This window comes from Emydura macquarii, unplaced genomic scaffold (genome assembly GCF_026122565.2).
Source record: "Emydura macquarii macquarii isolate MOO-44397 ecotype Brisbane River unplaced genomic scaffold, CSIRO-AGI_Emac_v2 contig_3692, whole genome shotgun sequence".
NCBI lineage: Eukaryota > Metazoa > Chordata > Testudines > Chelidae > Emydura > Emydura macquarii.
The window spans coordinates 10031521-10048103 of record NW_027133829.1 but is presented as its reverse complement, the minus strand read 5'-3'; the positions used below and the strand labels follow the sequence as shown (position 1 = coordinate 10048103).

The 16583-nt window shown below is 54.4% G+C and overlaps 1 protein-coding gene across 1 annotated transcript; it reads right to left on the bottom strand.

Annotated features, from left to right (window-relative positions):
• Positions 1–639: 639 nt before the first annotated feature.
• KAZALD1 (Kazal type serine peptidase inhibitor domain 1) lies at positions 640–15930 on the bottom strand. Its single transcript, XM_067537078.1, has 4 exons — positions 15355–15930; positions 6907–7067; positions 2335–2482; positions 640–867 (listed from the first exon to the last, which is right to left on the bottom strand). The coding sequence occupies exons 1-4, from the start codon at positions 15860–15862 to the stop codon at positions 776–778; spliced, it is 909 nt and encodes a 302-aa protein (XP_067393179.1). The 5' UTR covers positions 15863–15930; the 3' UTR covers positions 640–775.
• Between the last annotated feature and the right edge of the window lie 653 nt (positions 15931–16583).

The following is a 16583-nucleotide window of genomic DNA, read 5'->3' as shown; positions in this document are numbered from 1 at the left end:
GGGATAGAGCTGGTAACACGCAGCCGGCTTGGACTCGGGTGTGATCATCCTCGCCCGTTAGTGATGATCCCACTCCGGATCGGGGCTGGATTCTGAATCCCATCTCCCACCTGCCAGCAGCGGTGACCAGCTTTCCTGGTCGGCCCTTACCAGGACGGCTCCCTCCCGCAGGGAGCGAGGCCTTTTGCTGGCTCTGAACCTCCATGGCACCGTTTGTTCCCCAGGATTTCCAAAGAGTCCCTCCCCACGAGGTCCATCTGGGCTCGATTCGGTCGCCAGACATTGGCGCGGACAAATAGTGGCATCCTCATTCAGTGGCCAGGCTTGCGCCATGTGTACGTGAGTGGGTGTGCCCGGCACAGCTGAGACCCCAACTGGGAACCCCATGTTCTGTCGGTCCCAGCTCTACCGGCACTCCTGAGTTCCTCTGAGTCGGGGGACGTTCTTTGCCTGGTTCTAGCATCCATCTCTCCTGGGGTCCGTTAGACACCTAATAATCCCGGCCTCCCCCCACCCGCCTGCTGCTCCCTTCACCCAGCAAAGGGATGTGTCGAAAGATGACCCCTCCCTCCCCTTCTGAAAAAAAAAAATCTCAAACCAAAACTGTTCATAGACATTTCCACATGGGGAGTCTGACTCCACCCAGACTCCACCCACAAAGGTTGATGAGGCAGGGACCAGGCGTCCACGGTTTGGGCTGCCGTCGAGAAGGAAGGTGGCGGCCAACGTCTCCGTCCCGGATCCCGATCTCAGCCCCACCTCCCGGCTGGAGCGGTTAGTAATAATCGTCCGTTTCCTCGCTCTCCGCATCGTCCTCAGGCCCCGGGCGTGATTTGGGCCAGGACAGCCCCGTCATGTTCAACTGATCTGGAAAGACAGCATGGAAGCTGAGGGGTACGGCTTTACTTTATCGCCCCGGTACGGGGCCCTGGGCTCTCTGCTTCTCCCTGCTCCTGAAGTCGCTACCGTGCCTAGAGGCAGTTAACCCAACCACTCGCTGACAGCAACTCTCCGAAGCCTGGTGGGCCAAATCCATCCCTAGGCTAATCCCGCTGGCGTCACTGGAGTTTGGCCAGGGGTCAAATAGTGCCCAAAGCCTATCACAACATGGAACAGCTTCCGCTAACACATAGCAGTGGGTCCAGCCCGTAGCCAGAAGTGCAAGAAACCCTCTCATGAACAACCTGCCCCGGAAGGTGGTTCCTTCCTGACCACTGTCAGCGAGTGGTTGGGTGATGCCCTGAAGCAGGAGGGTTTGCAGCCCTGCTAAACAAAAAATAACTTATTTATTTTGATCTTGTCTAATGGAACCGACAGCTATGAGTGTGCCCATTCTCTGTGCCCATTCTCTGTGCCCATTCTCTATGCACACTCGCACGCTCGCACACGCGCGCCCTTCATCCTGCAGAGCCTTCCCCACTTGTTTCTGGGGGTTGAGAATGGGCAATGGGTGTTGCGTCCCCCTCAAGTGGCTGAGCGGCTAGAGAATAACAGCCCCGCTGCTGTCGGCAAATGGAGTTACTCCTTTAGCCCCAGTGAGAGAATGCTGCTGCGGTGTTGGAAGCCCCTGCTGACAACACACAAAGGGCGGACCCACAACCAACACCCCGCCAGCTCCCTCTCCCCAGCTATAGCTCCCCACGGCGTGGCATGCCATATGTCCTCCAGTGCCTTGTACCAAAAAAAAAGGGGCTCAGGTGATGAGGATTTCACCATTTGTCTCTGGAAATCCTTCCATGGTCTAACATCTCACTGACAGCAAGTTATTCCTTGTTCCACTCAATTTTCCTTTGTTTAATTTCCTCTGATTACCCCTACTACTGCCTCTGTGAACCCTCCTAAACAATTCTCTCCTCTGTTTTTCCTGGTGCAGAAGGGCCATTGAGTTCCACCCCAGAAGTGGCTGCATTTCATTGGTGAGGTGCAGTTAATTATTGCGTGTGGCTCATACATAATATCTCAGCTGCAGGGTGAATTCTGCCGAACAGCATTGAGTTCCTGCACGTAGCAGATTCCCTACCTGCAGCAGAGGTGAAATAAATAGTCAGTGAAACAACAGGAGGATTTTCTGAAGGAAAGGGATTATATGAGGACGGGCGGGCTAACGTTTAAGGCTCTGGACTGGGTTTCATGATGTCCAATTTTCAATTAGCTCCCCAAGCAAAGCTGCAGGAAGCTTAGCGGCTACCCAGAGGCAGGGACACCGCAGCATCGCTTTGTCGCAGCAGCTGATTCGGGAAGGCCAAACATCCTGACCCCTTTGAGAGGACGAGAGGTCCCGGCTCCCTGAAGCGAAGGGGCTGGCGTGCGGGGAGCGGCGGGGGTCTCACTTACCCGGCGTCAGGACCGTCAGGCTGGCGAGCGCAGCCACCTCCCCGACTCTGTTCCTGGCGAAGCAGCGGTAGGTGCCCTCGTCCGTCACCCGGATGCCCTGGATCTGGAGCCAGCCGGTCACTTCGTATTTCTGGGGGCCGCCCCTGAACTGGAGTCAGACACTTTCAGTTAGCACTAGCCGGGCTGGCGACGGAGCGAGAAGCAGGCAGCTGCCGGGGACCCGCTGTGGGAATCCGCGCAGGAGGCTCCCAGTAGCCGGGATAACTCCCAGGGAGAGAGTGGGAAGGGTCCCTGTGGACAGCCAGTGCCAGGCCCTGCATTGCCACTGCTGCAAACACGTCATCCCCGGGACAGCACCATGGGAACTCGGTCGCTCTTGGCCAGGGTCCCGGGGCCAGCCTCCTCCCCAGTGTCGTTCCGGTGCAGCCAGAAGGGCATCAGCACACAGGGGAACACGCCACGGACCACGACCCAGACAGAGCCCCCATTGCAGCCCTAGGACACTGGGTTACAAAAGCCTCCCTGGTAAAGTCAGCATCTCTAAGCAGCGGGACTGACACAACACAGGGTCCTTGGCTGGAGTCGCAGGCAGCAGCTGCTGTGCGGGGCTTTCTGGAAGTCCTAGGCAAAGGAGGGCATTTCAATGGTCACAGAGGGCCATGTTTCCTTACAACACCCCTATTCAGAGCCCCCCACCCCCGGTACCAGGGCATCGCAGCCTGCTGGGAACCGTGACTCTGGAGCCAAACTGGAATAGGCCAAATTCTTTTCACATGTGAAAATCTGAGACTTTCTTTTAAAAAACAAAAACAAACTACAAACACTTAAAAGAGATTGGGAACTACCCACCCAGCTGTCTTGTTTTCTGCTGGGGTCCTCCCTCCCTTCGTTAACAGATTGCAAAAAGTCAGAAGAAACCGATCTATCTTGGAACATTCACATGTCACCCTTGCTTTGCCCTGTCCATAAACCCAGGGCATCTGAGCCGCCTCCAGGAAACTGCATTACTTGATCGTGGAACAAGAGTTGGCAAACAGAGGGAAAGCTGGAACGGCTATTGATTATGTGCCATGACAATACAGAACGGTCTATTTCCATCCAGGATTTTTATCTGATCTGGGAACCAACCCTCACTCCCTGCCGTCCTACCGTAGCATCCCTGCCTTCATCCGCTGGTGACGCTCCCCCCAGCTTCATCTGATGCTGGCACCTCCACCCACGTCATGCTGTCCTATCCCAGCAAGACACTGGAACTGCAGCAGTTCCAGTGCAGCTGTAGGAGACCAGTGAAGCCTACAACTGTAGCCTGCACTTGGTGGGGTTACCAGAGCTCCGATTCCTAGCAGATTCTATCTAGTCCGTCACCTGTCTGGGGAAGACTGTGGCATGCCATATGTTCTCCAGTGCCTTGTACAAAAAAAAAAAAAGGCTCAAGAGATGAGGATTTCACCACTTGTCTCTGGAAACCCCACCATGGTCTAACATCTCACCGAGAGCAAGTTATTCCTCACACGACTCAATTTTCCTTTGCTTAATTTCCTCCGATTACTCCTACTACTGCCTCTGTGAACCCTCTGAAACAATTCTTCTCTCCTCTGTTGTTCCTGGTGCAGAAGGGCCATTGCCTATCGCCCCAGAAGTGGCTGCATTTCACAGTTAATTATTGTGTGTGGCACAGATAGATAGATAGATATATCAGCGTCTAGGTGAATTCTGCTGAACAGCATTGAGTGCCTACACGTAGCAGGTCCCCTACCTGCAGCAGAGGTGGAAATTCGGGAGTGTGTGTGCATAGATGATATAAACAGAGTCAGTAAAATGATTGGAGAACTTTCTGAAGGGAAGGGGTTATATGACGACGGGCAGTCTAATGTTTAAGGCTCTGGATTGGTTTCATGATGTTCAATTCCTGCCTCTGGTACATGTTCCTGGCATGACCGTGGCGAAGTTACTGAATCGTTCTGTGACTCAGTTTCCATCTGTCACATTCTTTCATTTCTCTCACCCTTTGCCTGCTTAGACTGTCAGCTGATAGGGCAGGGCGTATCTGTCACTGCCCCGAGCGTAGCACGAAGCCGAGCATCTCGGTTATGGCCTCGCAGCGGAAGGGGTGGGCCAGAGATTAAAGCGGTATCCTGGGAATGGACAGGTCTGGGTTCAACTCCCTGATCTGCCACAGGCTCCCTGTGGGACGTCGGGCCATTTCCTTTGGGGATCTGGGCCTTGCTGGTCTCCTCAGTTGCCATCTGTACAATGGGGATAACAGCCCAGCCCTGCCGCTCAGGGAGGCTGCAAGGTCAAATCCACCAAAGATGGAGCGTGTTCAGATACTTTGGTACTGGGGCCCATATCGGTAGATAGAAGGCACCACCGGATCTAGGTAATAGGGTGGCAGATGGATGGGGCAGAGGCTTAGACCGAGGCATCACTGGGGCCGAAGTCTCACAGGGCAGCTGGGCCTGCAAAGGGAGCTGGGCCCAGCCTGACCTGTGACGGATGAGCTGCCTCTCCGCTGAGACGGGTCAGCCAGGAGGGAGGTGATTCTAAAAGCCAACCAGGAGCACGTCTCCAGAGAGCTCCAGGAGGCAGGCTGTGAAAGGCCCTGGAGCAACGTGACTGCCAGGAACGGAGAGGTCCCTGCAGAAAACCCCGCTCTGCTGCCAGCTCTATGTGGATGAAATAAAGCTGAAGCCCTGAGGAAACGGGCCTGGACGTGGCACTGGCTCTTCCCTGGGCCAGCCGCCTACCTGCGTGTTGCCCTCCTGCAGCCTTGCTCTTTTGAAGCGACTTCTATACCCGTGTTGTGCTCACCCAGCGACGGCCTTTCCCTTTGTCAATGACACAACTGGACAAGCAATGGGGGGAAAGCCTCATTGAGGCCTGAATCTGGCCTGGCCCCATCTCTGCAGCCGTCCAGTGCTCGGACGCCTCTCTGGCCAACACGAGCCACTCCTCCTCCTCCTCTCTGCACCCGAGCAGCTTGTAAGAGAACAGCAGCAACGTGCTCATGGGGAATTCAAAGCTGACCCGGTCGGGGAGGACAGGGGGAAAAATCAGCCCTTCATTGCCCTGTTCCCCTCTCACCCCACTTTACAAGTCCCACCTCCACTCCAGGAAAAGACAGGATTTCCCCTGGCTACACCATACACTTGTGGCCCAGTTGCAGGGTGCTTTTCCCCTCCTGGCCTGAAGTGGAAGAACAGAACGTGCTACATCCGCGTCAGAGAGACGGGCTAAAGTTCAACTACCGGTCGCCGACTCAGTGCGGGAATCGCTGTCTGAGTCTCCGGCCTGTGCTTTGCAGCGGGTCAGACTGGGATGAGCACAATGGTCCCGTTCTGAGCCGAACATCCGTGCGCCTACCACGTGAAAGTCGGGCAAATTCAAATAAGAAACAAGGCAGACGTTTTTAACGGGGAGGGTAAGGATTGGAACAAACTACCCGGGGGAGCAGTGAATTTGCCGTCTCTTGGTGGCTTCAGATCCAGGCTGGGGTGCCTTTCTGGAAGATCTGTTTTGTCAAGCACAGGTGGCAGCATACGGGGTGAAGTGGGCGAAATACAACGGCCGGTGACATACGGGAGGTCAGCGTAAATGAGCTAACAGCCCTTCTGGCCTCAATCTATGAAAACTGTCCTTTACAGCTGGCAGATCCCAAGGTGACCAGACTGCCCCTGATGGTGTTCACAGCACGTTATTTTCAGTCCTTCGCAGGCGAGCGGCAGCCCCCGGAGCATGTCGCAGCTGCGTTTGAACATGGTGGTTTCTGGCTGGTAGCGAGCGCCCCGGCAGAGGGGAGCGAAAATAAGCTGCCTGCAGGATTGGTCGGCGCCCGAGGCGGTGGTCAAAAGGCAGTTGCTTCAGATGGAGGAAGAACTTCTACAGGTCCATGCGCCAGGCCAACCCTCTAGCCAGGGGCTGCCCCTGAACTCGGTTGTCCCCAGAAGCGGGACCGGTTTCAAGCTGTCCCCATAATGACCAACAATCACCCCAGAGCCGTGTTTCATTTTGTTCCTACCACTTGGCCCCTCTCTGGTGCTATCAGTGCTTTCCCCCATGACTCCCTGGTCTAGGGTGTGACCCCCGGGGTCGCCACCCAGGCCTTTTTAATAACTGAGTACACAACAAAGCTGACCCCCCTCTGCATGCCTAGCATTGTGCTACGGGGGGGGGGAGGGCAGGATCTCAGCCGGCCGCTAACCCTCCCCGAGACGTATTGATGGGATGGGAAGCACTGGGCCACCGGTGGAGCTGAGGGGGTCAGAAAGCATCAAGCCCCCGCCCCCAAGAACTGGCCAAGGGATTACGTGGCAGTTTGGCCACAGAGGGGGAAAAAGCAGGCGTGGCAGGGGCTCCGAAAGGGGCAGCACCGCTGGGCGGAGAAGCCAACCTGCCATGAGTCATGTGGACCAGGGTTCCTGAGGAAATCTGCCTGACGTGAGGGGTCAGGGAGGGAGGCGAGGAGAGCACTGGAAGGAATTATCTAGTTCGGGAGTTTCCTCTGATGACAGGGAAACCCCCCCATCCCCATCCCCCCCAGCCATTGCCCAGAGCGCCGATCCAGCAGCTCACCTGTACCGAGATGTGGGGGTCATCGCCCGGCAGCAGGACCTCCGCGCCGTCCTTCCGCCACTCGATGGACGCCATGGGGTAGGCGAAGACCTCGCAGCCGAAGATCACGTCCTGCCCGGTGACGTTCCACACGTCGTAGGGAGGAGACAAGATCTGGGGTTCTGGGGAAGAAGGCGGGGGGGGGGGCGAGGTGAGATGCGGGGACTGCTCGTTCAGTGGGGGTGGGCAGCCCCTCGCCGGCCCGGCGTTGCCGTGGTCCAGATACGGGCAGAGCAAGGGCAGGCTGACGGAGACGCTGGCACGGCCAGGTGAAGCGCTAGCCACAGCTGAGCCCAGCACTGACACCGGTGGAGTCCTTCCTGATTTTCCACGGGAGAATCAGGCCCAGGACTGACCCCTCCCTCCAGCCCACCCCACGGCTGGAGCCTCTGCATTGTCTGTGCCATCGCCTCAGCACTCCTGGAAGACCAAACACCAGCCCACGCTATCCTGACTAGCCTGGCCCCCTTTGCCCACCTCGGTGCTCTGCCCGTGCCCCATTTCCCTGCAAGATGTGCCCCCACTGGCCCAGCAGGAAGACGGGGCCCTGGAGCGCCTTCTTGAATGTCCCTGGACGGCAGCTGCCCGTTGCTCCCATCCAGCGCCGATAAACCCGCTGACGATGCCGCTTGCCACTTGGCAGCATTTCATTTGGGACCAGAAACTGTAACAATCCCCTCCTCAGCCCTCCACAGACTTGGCACCAGTGCGGCCTCGTTAACGTGTCCTCGCGACAGGCGAGGGGATCTTTCTTAGCAGCTAGGCCAGCAGACGGAGTCAGGACGCCTGGGTTCCGCCCCCAGCCTGACCTTAGACAAGTCACAACCTTTCTGCGTGGGGCTGGGAGGTGCTAATTCACTAGGGAACGCCTGTGAAGTGCTTTGAGATCCTTGGCCAAAACCTGCCAGGGCAGCGCAAGGGGACAGTCGAAAGCCCAGGGTAGACCGCAAGCGGAGAGGGATTTTAGGCACGGCCGTTCGTTACGACGGCAGCTCAGCGGGTGCCATTTTTTCGGCTTGTCAGTCTTCCTGGTCTAAGCCCCTCTAATGAGGCTTTCAGCATTTGGCTAGGAAGTTGCTGCGCACTCAAAGTCACGCACTGCACATGCCGACGGTGAAGCCAGACAGACTCAATGAGCTTCCCAACAGCGCTAGCTTATTGAGAGCCTTTTAACCCCTGCAAGCGGACAGGGACGGTCCTCCGAGACCAATGCTCACTTTTATCTCCACCAGCTATGCTTCGCCCCTCTGCTTCCCAATTCTGCAATGAGCTCCACCTACCAGCTGGCTTCCTGCCACACCCACAACCGCAAAATGTTAACAAATCCTGAGCGACCGCCCCCAAAATCAGGAGATTGGCTTCACGCTCATGAGATTTTTTAACATGGAATCATTCGCCTTCTGGATCTCAAGCCTTTACGCTTCATGGTTTCAGGGTTTTGTCCGCAACCAGGAGGGCTCGAAACTTGCTTTAAAAAAAAAAAAAAAAAAAGCTGCAATTCTCATAAAATCCTTTGACTCCAGGAGCTGGGGCTGTTGGTAAAATATCAAATATTGTGAAAGTTTGCAACACTGCACTTATTGGGCTCTCCCTGCTGTCGTATATGAGTGTGAACACTTGTAATAATCCCTAGCGCTTCTTATCCCTAGATCTGAAAGTGCTTCACAAAGGAGGTCAGTATCATTATCCCCATTTTACAGCGGGGGAAACTGAGGCATTGAGCGGACACCTGGTAAACCAGTGAAAGAAGCAGGAGATGAACCCAGGTCTCCTAATTCCCAGTCCAATGTCCACTAGGCCACACTCGCAGGTAAGTAAATCCCCATCCTAGGAGGTGTTTAAGAACAGGCTGGGCAAACTCCTGTCAGGGACGGTCTAGGTTTACTTCTGCACTAGCTGCTCTCTCCAGGTTCCTTCCAGCCCAACATTTCTCTGATTCTGTGTGCAAGGATCTTTTCAAACACACACAAAAGCTGCTCCCATCACACATATAATACAGGATAATAGTCAGAATAACCCGTGTGCAGCCTCTCTGCTTACAGCTGATGGGGGAAAAAATATGGTAAAAAAGTCACCGAATAGCACCGCTCTCACCCGGTGTCTCCACCCTAAGCAGAAGCTCAACAGATCACCAAGCCACTTTGTAGGCCCAAGAGGTTGAGGTCGCAGGGACAAGCGCCAGCCCTCTGATAGCTTGTCCAAGACCGTGGTGGGTGTCTCTGAGACCACGACACCTTTATTTCCTGTGCGTCAGACCTTTCCAGCCCTGGGTGCTCTGCCCGTGTGCAGAGACAGCGGCTGTTTTGGGCGCCGACTCGCTGCAGATCATCTCTCGAGGAGACTTCGCTTTGGTTCTTTCTTGCTGTTGGCTTCCCTAATCTCCAGCATGAGTCAGACGGAGACTGAAAATACTGAGTCTGGGCAGAAAATACAACTGGCCCGAGGTGCAACATTCAGCACTGGATTTTCACCCATTCCAAAACGGGAGATGTTAGGGTCGAGGGGAGAATTGATTCACGCCTGTCCCACGCTGAGCTTCTGACCCCAGATCACCAGGCACCGCCCTCGCCTGGTCTCGTACTGCGAGTTCTCTAGGGCAAGGAGATCATAAAACCGCCACCAGTGACTGCCAGGAAATGGGGAAGAGACGCCCGGCCATGGGTGCTTTTTCAGTGTGTTTGTTTTAAAAATTGTCTGGCCAATTTAAGAGGCAGAATAACATCCCAGCAGCTGCTCCGGCGGCGTCTCAGTAACTTCTCCCAGCAGCAAAGGACACAATTCTTCCAAAGCCACAAGGTTTGGAAACCGAGCGCATTTAAATACCAGAGAGCGAGCAAAGATGTCAGCCTGTTCCCCCAGCCCTCAGCAAAACGCTGCTGACCACAGAGGAAAGGGCCCAGCAGGCTGCCCGGTCCAGAAACCCCTCCGTGCAGCTCTCTCGGGGGAGTGAGGGGGCACGGCCCCTCCAGCACCACCTCACGCGGCTTCCATCTGCTGATGCGGCGAATTGTGGGAGGTGGCGCCTCCTAGTCCCAGGGAGACAATTCTAGTTCCTTCTCCAGGGGGTGAGATCGATGCCGCACAGGCTGTCGGCTAGACCAAGGCACCTTCGTGCCACTCTGGCAGCTTAAAGGAGGGGTGAATCCCCCAGCCCCTTAACAAGTGGCTTCTCCAGCCAGCCTGGAGCTGGCACGCAGAGGGCATGGTGGGGGCGCGACTGGAGCACACTGGACTGCGGCTTTTCTCGGCTCCCTGGGGCCCTGTGAAGTGCCGGAAAAGGGGAACTGAGACTCTCGGGGCCTCTTTTGTTTTGTTTTTTAGCTGCAGCCCAGTTTTCATGCCAGGTCCTGGGAGCCCGCTTGTGTGTCCACCCGCTAGCCGCCCACCAGCGAGGGTGGGCCTGCTGCCTCTCTCCAAGACAGGGGGCTTGTCTCTGCCGTGTAGCCTGGGGCGTGGCGAGGGGGTGGGAAAGGGCCCCGGTCAAACAGAAGCTCATCCGCAGGAGAGCCGGAGTGAGACGGATTGGAGAGCTGTATGCCGAGTGTGCAGGAATAGTAGTAACCACAAGTGTTGGCCGGGCAGCAATCAGCTTCTGTGGGAGGAGGAATGCCCCTTCCTCACCCAGAGCCTCCCCAGAACACCTCCTGCAAAACCAGGCCTGCCTTCGGTGCCCAAACAAAAGCAACCGCCGCTTCCCGCCACTGGTGGGGCAATCAGGAATTTACTCCTTGGCTGCTGAGGCTTCAGAATCACGCCCCACGAAGGGCAGCAGCGTCCTCCTGGCGTGTGCTTTGCCTCGTCGCGTCTTTGCTGATCCCACAGCAAAGCCGGGGGAAGCAGGGCACATGCATTGTAATGCAGCTCAGGGTAAATGTGGGGACAAAGAGTGCAGCCAGACTTACAGGGCGGGGGGCTCTCTCTGGGAAGCAGTGAGTCTGAACCAGATCTGGGGTGGGGGAGTGGATAATCACCTGAACACAAGCTTCCAGCGGGAAAAGCTAATGCGATTCTGGGATGAAATTCCCCTGTCTATGCGAGTAAGAGCAGGGAGGTGATTTTACCTCTGTATTTGGCATTGGGGCGACCGCTGCTGGAATCCTGTGTCCAGTTCTGGCGCCCACAATTCAAGAGCAATGGGGCTGAGTAGGAGGGGGTCAGAGAAGAGCCACGAGAATGATTAAAGGCTTAGAAAACCGGCCTGATAGCGACAGACTCAAGGAGCTCCATCTAGCTAGCTGAACGAAGGGACGGCTAAGGGGTGAAGGATCACAGGCTGCCTATGACGGGGAACAGACATTTGATACCAGAGGGCACTTCAGCCTAGCAGGCAAAGGGCTAACGCAATCCAATGGCTGGAAGTTGAAGACCGGAAATGAGGCGTCCGTTTGAAAGCAAGGGCAATTAACAATTCACCTGGGGTCCTGGCGGATTCTCCATCACCGCTGGCAATTTCGAAACCAAGACTTTCCCTAAAAGCTCAGCTCTAGGGATTATTGTGGGGCAGTTCCCTGGCTGCGCTGTACAGGGAGTCAGCCTAGATGGTCTCCATGGTCCCTTCTGGCCTGGGAACGTATGATTCCCCTCCCCCCCAGAGCATCCACTGACACTACTCCCTCTCTCCCGGTAGTTTCCGATTCCCCATGGTCATATCTCTCCTCCATCCCAGAGCTCCATGCCCTGGTGAGACCCTCGTGATCAGCCAAGGCATCTGAGCGGGGTCCCCTTGGTCTAAAAGAGGTTGGGAGAGGGAGGTGCAGTGTTTATCTGCAAGGGACGCTCCGCTTTGGGACCCACCCCCTGCTCCTGGGTCTAAACCAGCATAGCTCTGTGTGGACATTAAGGCACACTGCAAGGGGCACCGATTTCCAGGAGGGCCAGGTTCTCAGACAGTCGTGCTGAGTAGTGTCGTACTCTGCAAATCTGCCATAGTGGCCAGGTACTTCTCAGTGTAAATGAGTTTTGGAGTGGGAATGCCTTGGGAAAAGTCCAGGCATGTGCAGGGCTGGGGAGTTTTTTGGAGAGGCTATGGAGAGGGGCGGGGTTTAGCAGCTGGTGTTAGTTGATTATTTTGGGTCAGAGGCTCCCCCAATCTCAGATCAGCACCTTTATCTGTATTCTTATCAATCAAACTGCCGACCTCAAGTGCTGAGGACCGACACAGCTGCAAGAGTCCGTTATTTGCCTCCTTTGGAGCATGCGGCCACGTTCCCATGGCGCATCCTTGCCAAGGAATCAGATCTCACTAGATTACGCATGTTAGAGGGCAGTTACTGTGAAGGGAATAAGCTGTAAAGCAGTTAGCATAGTTGGAGGGATAGGTTGCCATCATTAGGTTTCAGAGTGAACACCTGCCACACTGAACGAGGGCAGACCCACCTCTTTCTTAGCAGGATTGTTTCAGGGTCCATCTGCAGACTCAGGCAGGCAACAGTTCAATGGAGGTTTTCTTCACAATGAAAAGGGATAGAAATGTTGGGTTTTTTAATGAAAGCAAGTTTGACAGAAAATACTGGAAAGAGTTAAAAACCAGTACCAAGCCCAGGCTGTAGTGTGGAATGATAGCTATTTCTCATGGCCAACCAGTCCGAGTCTCCTTCCAGAACCTATCCTATAAACTAGAGATGGATTTTAAAAAGTAAATGAAAACAAGTCACAAAACCAAATTAAAGCAGACCAAATTCCCATTTCCAGGCGTGAGTGGAAGATCTCAGGAAGACTGATGGGTGGGGGAGCTATTTTTGTTTGCCACAACAAGTGAGGGTGAAATAAGTCAGCCTGATTTAAAACTATTCAGTAATGAAACCAAGAATTCGCTAACTCCTCCCCAGAATTATCACATGTGTTTTGAGTGTATGAGGCTCTGAAAACTCCCAGAGACTTTCCCATAAATTCTGCAGAACTTGGCAAAGTTCCCTGTACATTTCCATCGCTATACTGGAGAAGAAGGGACAGTCTTTGGTTAAATCACTGCTCTCCTGCAGGCTTCCAGTGTGTCACTGTCTCTCTCTGTGCCTCAGTTTCCCTTCTGTACAATGGGGATCATAATCCTTCCCTTGTTGATTTTGATCCTTACTGTGTGTGTGCCACGTCGACCACAAATGTACCTACCTAAGGATGGAGTGGTGTCTCCAGCATCTGAAGTCTTTCAGTCAAGACCAGCTGCATAACCTCAGCCGTGCAGAACGCAACACCATCCACAGCCTCAATAACGACTCTGACATTATAATCAGAGAGGCAGACAAAGGAGGTGCCGTAGTCCTCATGAATAGGTCGGATTACGAACAGGAGGCTGCCAGACAACTCTCCAACACCACATTCTACAAGCCGCTACCGTCCGATCCCACTGAGGAATGCCAAAAGAAACTACAACATCTACTTCAGAAACACAGGAACAAATCTACACAGACACACCCCCTGAGCCCCGACCAGGATTATTCTATCTGCTACCCAAGATCCACAAACCTGGGAATCCTGGACACCCCATCATCTCAGGCATTGGCACTCTCACAGCAGGATTATCAGGCTATATGGACTCTCTCCTCAGGCCTTATGCCACCAGCACTCCTAGCTACCTTCGTGATACCACTGACTTCCTGAGAAAACTACAATCCATCGGTGATCTCCCCGAAAACACCATCCTGGCCACTGTGGATGTAGAAGCTCTACACCAACATTCCACACAAAGATGGACTACAAGCCAGCAGGAACATTTCCCCTGATGATGATACGGCACACCTGGTAGCTGAACTTTGTGACTTTGTCCTGACCCACAATTACTTCAGATTTGGAGGCAATCTATACCTTCAAGTCAGTGGCACAGCTATGGGCACCCGCATGGCCCCACAGTATGCCAACATTTTTATGGCTGACCTAGAACATCGCTTCCTCGAAACTCGTCCCCAAGCACCTCTCCTTTACCTACGCTACATTGATGACATTTTCATCATCTGGACCCACGGGAAAGAGTCCCTCGAAGAATTCCACCGGGATTTCAATAATTTCCACCCCACCATCAACCTCAGCCTGGACCAGTCCACACAAGAAATCCACTTCCTGGACACTACAATACAAGTAAGGGATGGTCACATTAATACCACACTGTACCGAAAACCAACTGACCGCAATACATACCTTCATGCCTCCAGCTTCCACCCGGGACACATTACACGCTCCATTGTCTACAGTCAAGCCCGAAGATACAACCGGATTTGCTCTGATCCCTCAGACAGAGACAAACACCTACCGGATCTCCATAAAACATTCTTAAAACTACAATACCCACCTGGAGAGGTGAAGAAACCAATTGACAGAGCTAGACGGGTACCCAGAAGTCACCTACCACAGGACAGAGCCAACAAAGACAACAACAGAACACCACTGGCCATCACCTACAGCCCCCAGCTAAAATCTCTCCAACACATCATAAAGGATCTACAACCTGTCCTAGCAGATGATCCCTCACTCGCTCAAGTCATGGGAGGCAGACCTATCCTTGCTTACAGACAGCCCCCAACCTGAAGCAAATACTCACCAGCAACCGTACACCATACAACAAGAACAGTAACCCAGGAACCTATCCCTGCAACAAACCCCGTTGCCAGCTCTGCCCGCACATCGACTCTAGTGACACCATCACAGGTCCTAACCACATCAGCCATACCATCAGGAGCTCATTCACCTGCACATCTACTAATGTAACATATGCCATCATGTGCCAGCAATGCCCCTCTGCCATGTGCATTGGCCAAACCGGACTGTCACTGCGCAAAAGAATAAATGGACACAAATCAGACACAAAAAATGGTAACATCCATAAATCAGTGGGAGATCACTTCAACCTCCCAGGACACTCTGTAGCTGACTTGAAAGCTGCCAGACTTCAACAAAAAAAACTTCAAAAACAGACTTCAGTGAGAAACTGCAGAGCTGGAACTGATCTGCAAACCTGACACAATCAGACTGGGTCTGAACAGGGACTTGGAATGGTTCTCTCATTACAAGAAGTAATTGTCACTGTTCACACATTCTCACCTCCTAATCAATGGTTGTGAATAGGCTTCACCTACTCTAACTGAATGGACTTTGTTTACACCTACCCTCCCCATTGCTGTTCCTTACCCTTGGCTGTATTTATTCACCTCCAATCTGATTTCTATTTCATGCATCTGGCAAAGTAGGTTGCAGCCCACGAAAGCTTATGCCTGCAGAAATTAAATGTTAGTCTTTAAGGTGCTACAGGACTCTCGTTGTTTTTGCTGTGTACAGACTAACCCGGCTGCCCCTCTGGAACTGTCTTTCTAAGAGCTCTGCTCTACCTCAAACAGAAACCATGGGCGGGAAGCCAGGAAAGTTCTCTGGCCCGTGAACGAAGGAGGCCGGCGGGGAAGGGAGTTTGACCGCAGACTCTACCTGATTCACAGGGTCCCTCGTGGGCCACGGTGAGATTTGCCTCGGGATGGGCGTGAAACACCTCCTGGAACTTGCAGATCTGGGCGTAGGTCCTCCCATCAGAACCACACAGCGCCTGGCTGGAGAGGCAGGCACACTGGGGCTCCGGCACCTCGCCGTGTCGGAGGTCCCCCGTGTCCAGCCTGCACTCCAGGTGATCCCCACACTTCCCGTAGAAGTGGTTGGTGTTGTCCAGGTCGCAGATCTGCCCCTCCAGGTTGGCGCACTCCCAGCAGCAGTCGCACGGGTCCCGCACCCTCCCTGCCAGACATCCCCGGGGGGTGGGGCATTCCTCTGGGCTGCAGTCCGAGCAGCTCTCCCCTTCCTCCAGCAGCCTTTGCCAGCCTCGCTGCAGGTAGTCCGGGACGCTGGGCAGTGCCCAGCTGGGACAGGTCAGGGCCCAGTTCAAAACCAGCAAGAGAAAGACGCGTGGAGAGGGGGTCGGGTTGGCAGTGTTGGACATTTTCATCGGCTCTCTGGGTCTATCAGTCCGGTCGCCAGCATCACTTGGACACTGGATCCCTTGGTAGCATCTCCCTCTTCACAGCCAAGAAGCCATCAACACCTGCAAGGAAACGGAGCCATGTTACCGGGTTGCTAGACCACAGGGAGGTGCTTCCCCCAGGGTGGAGCAGAGCATGCGGGACCTAGCACTGATCACCTCTCTGACTGTTCAAACACCTCGGTCTGACCAGCAGCTCAAGGTGTCCCCTGGATCTTCTCCAGAAGGATAGAAGGAAGGGGGAAGGGCCCCCGGTGGAGGATAAATGAAAGTGTGGTGGTTTGGAAGGGAGAGGTGATAGGGAATGTGCTTTGCTCCCAGATCTTGTAGCCAGAGAACGGTTCCGATGGTTCTCAGGAAAGCATCAATAGGGTATTTCTTTCCGGACAAGAGACGGGCTTTCATATGATTCAAAATGGTTTGGTCAGCCAGTGCTAGCAGTGCAGGGTGCTCCCGGGTTTTAGTCACCGATTTATGTTTATTAAGGGAAGAAGGGACCGTTACCACCACTTGGTCTGACGTCCTGCACAGCACAGGCCAATTTCAGCCAGTGGTTCCTATCTCCAGCCCAGAGACAGCTGGCAGAGCAACAGCGCGTCCTTTAGAAAGACAGCCGACCTCCGATTAAAGACTCCGGGCCATGGAGAATCTGCCGTGTCCCTGTTCCCCTGCTCCCTGGTAAAAATGT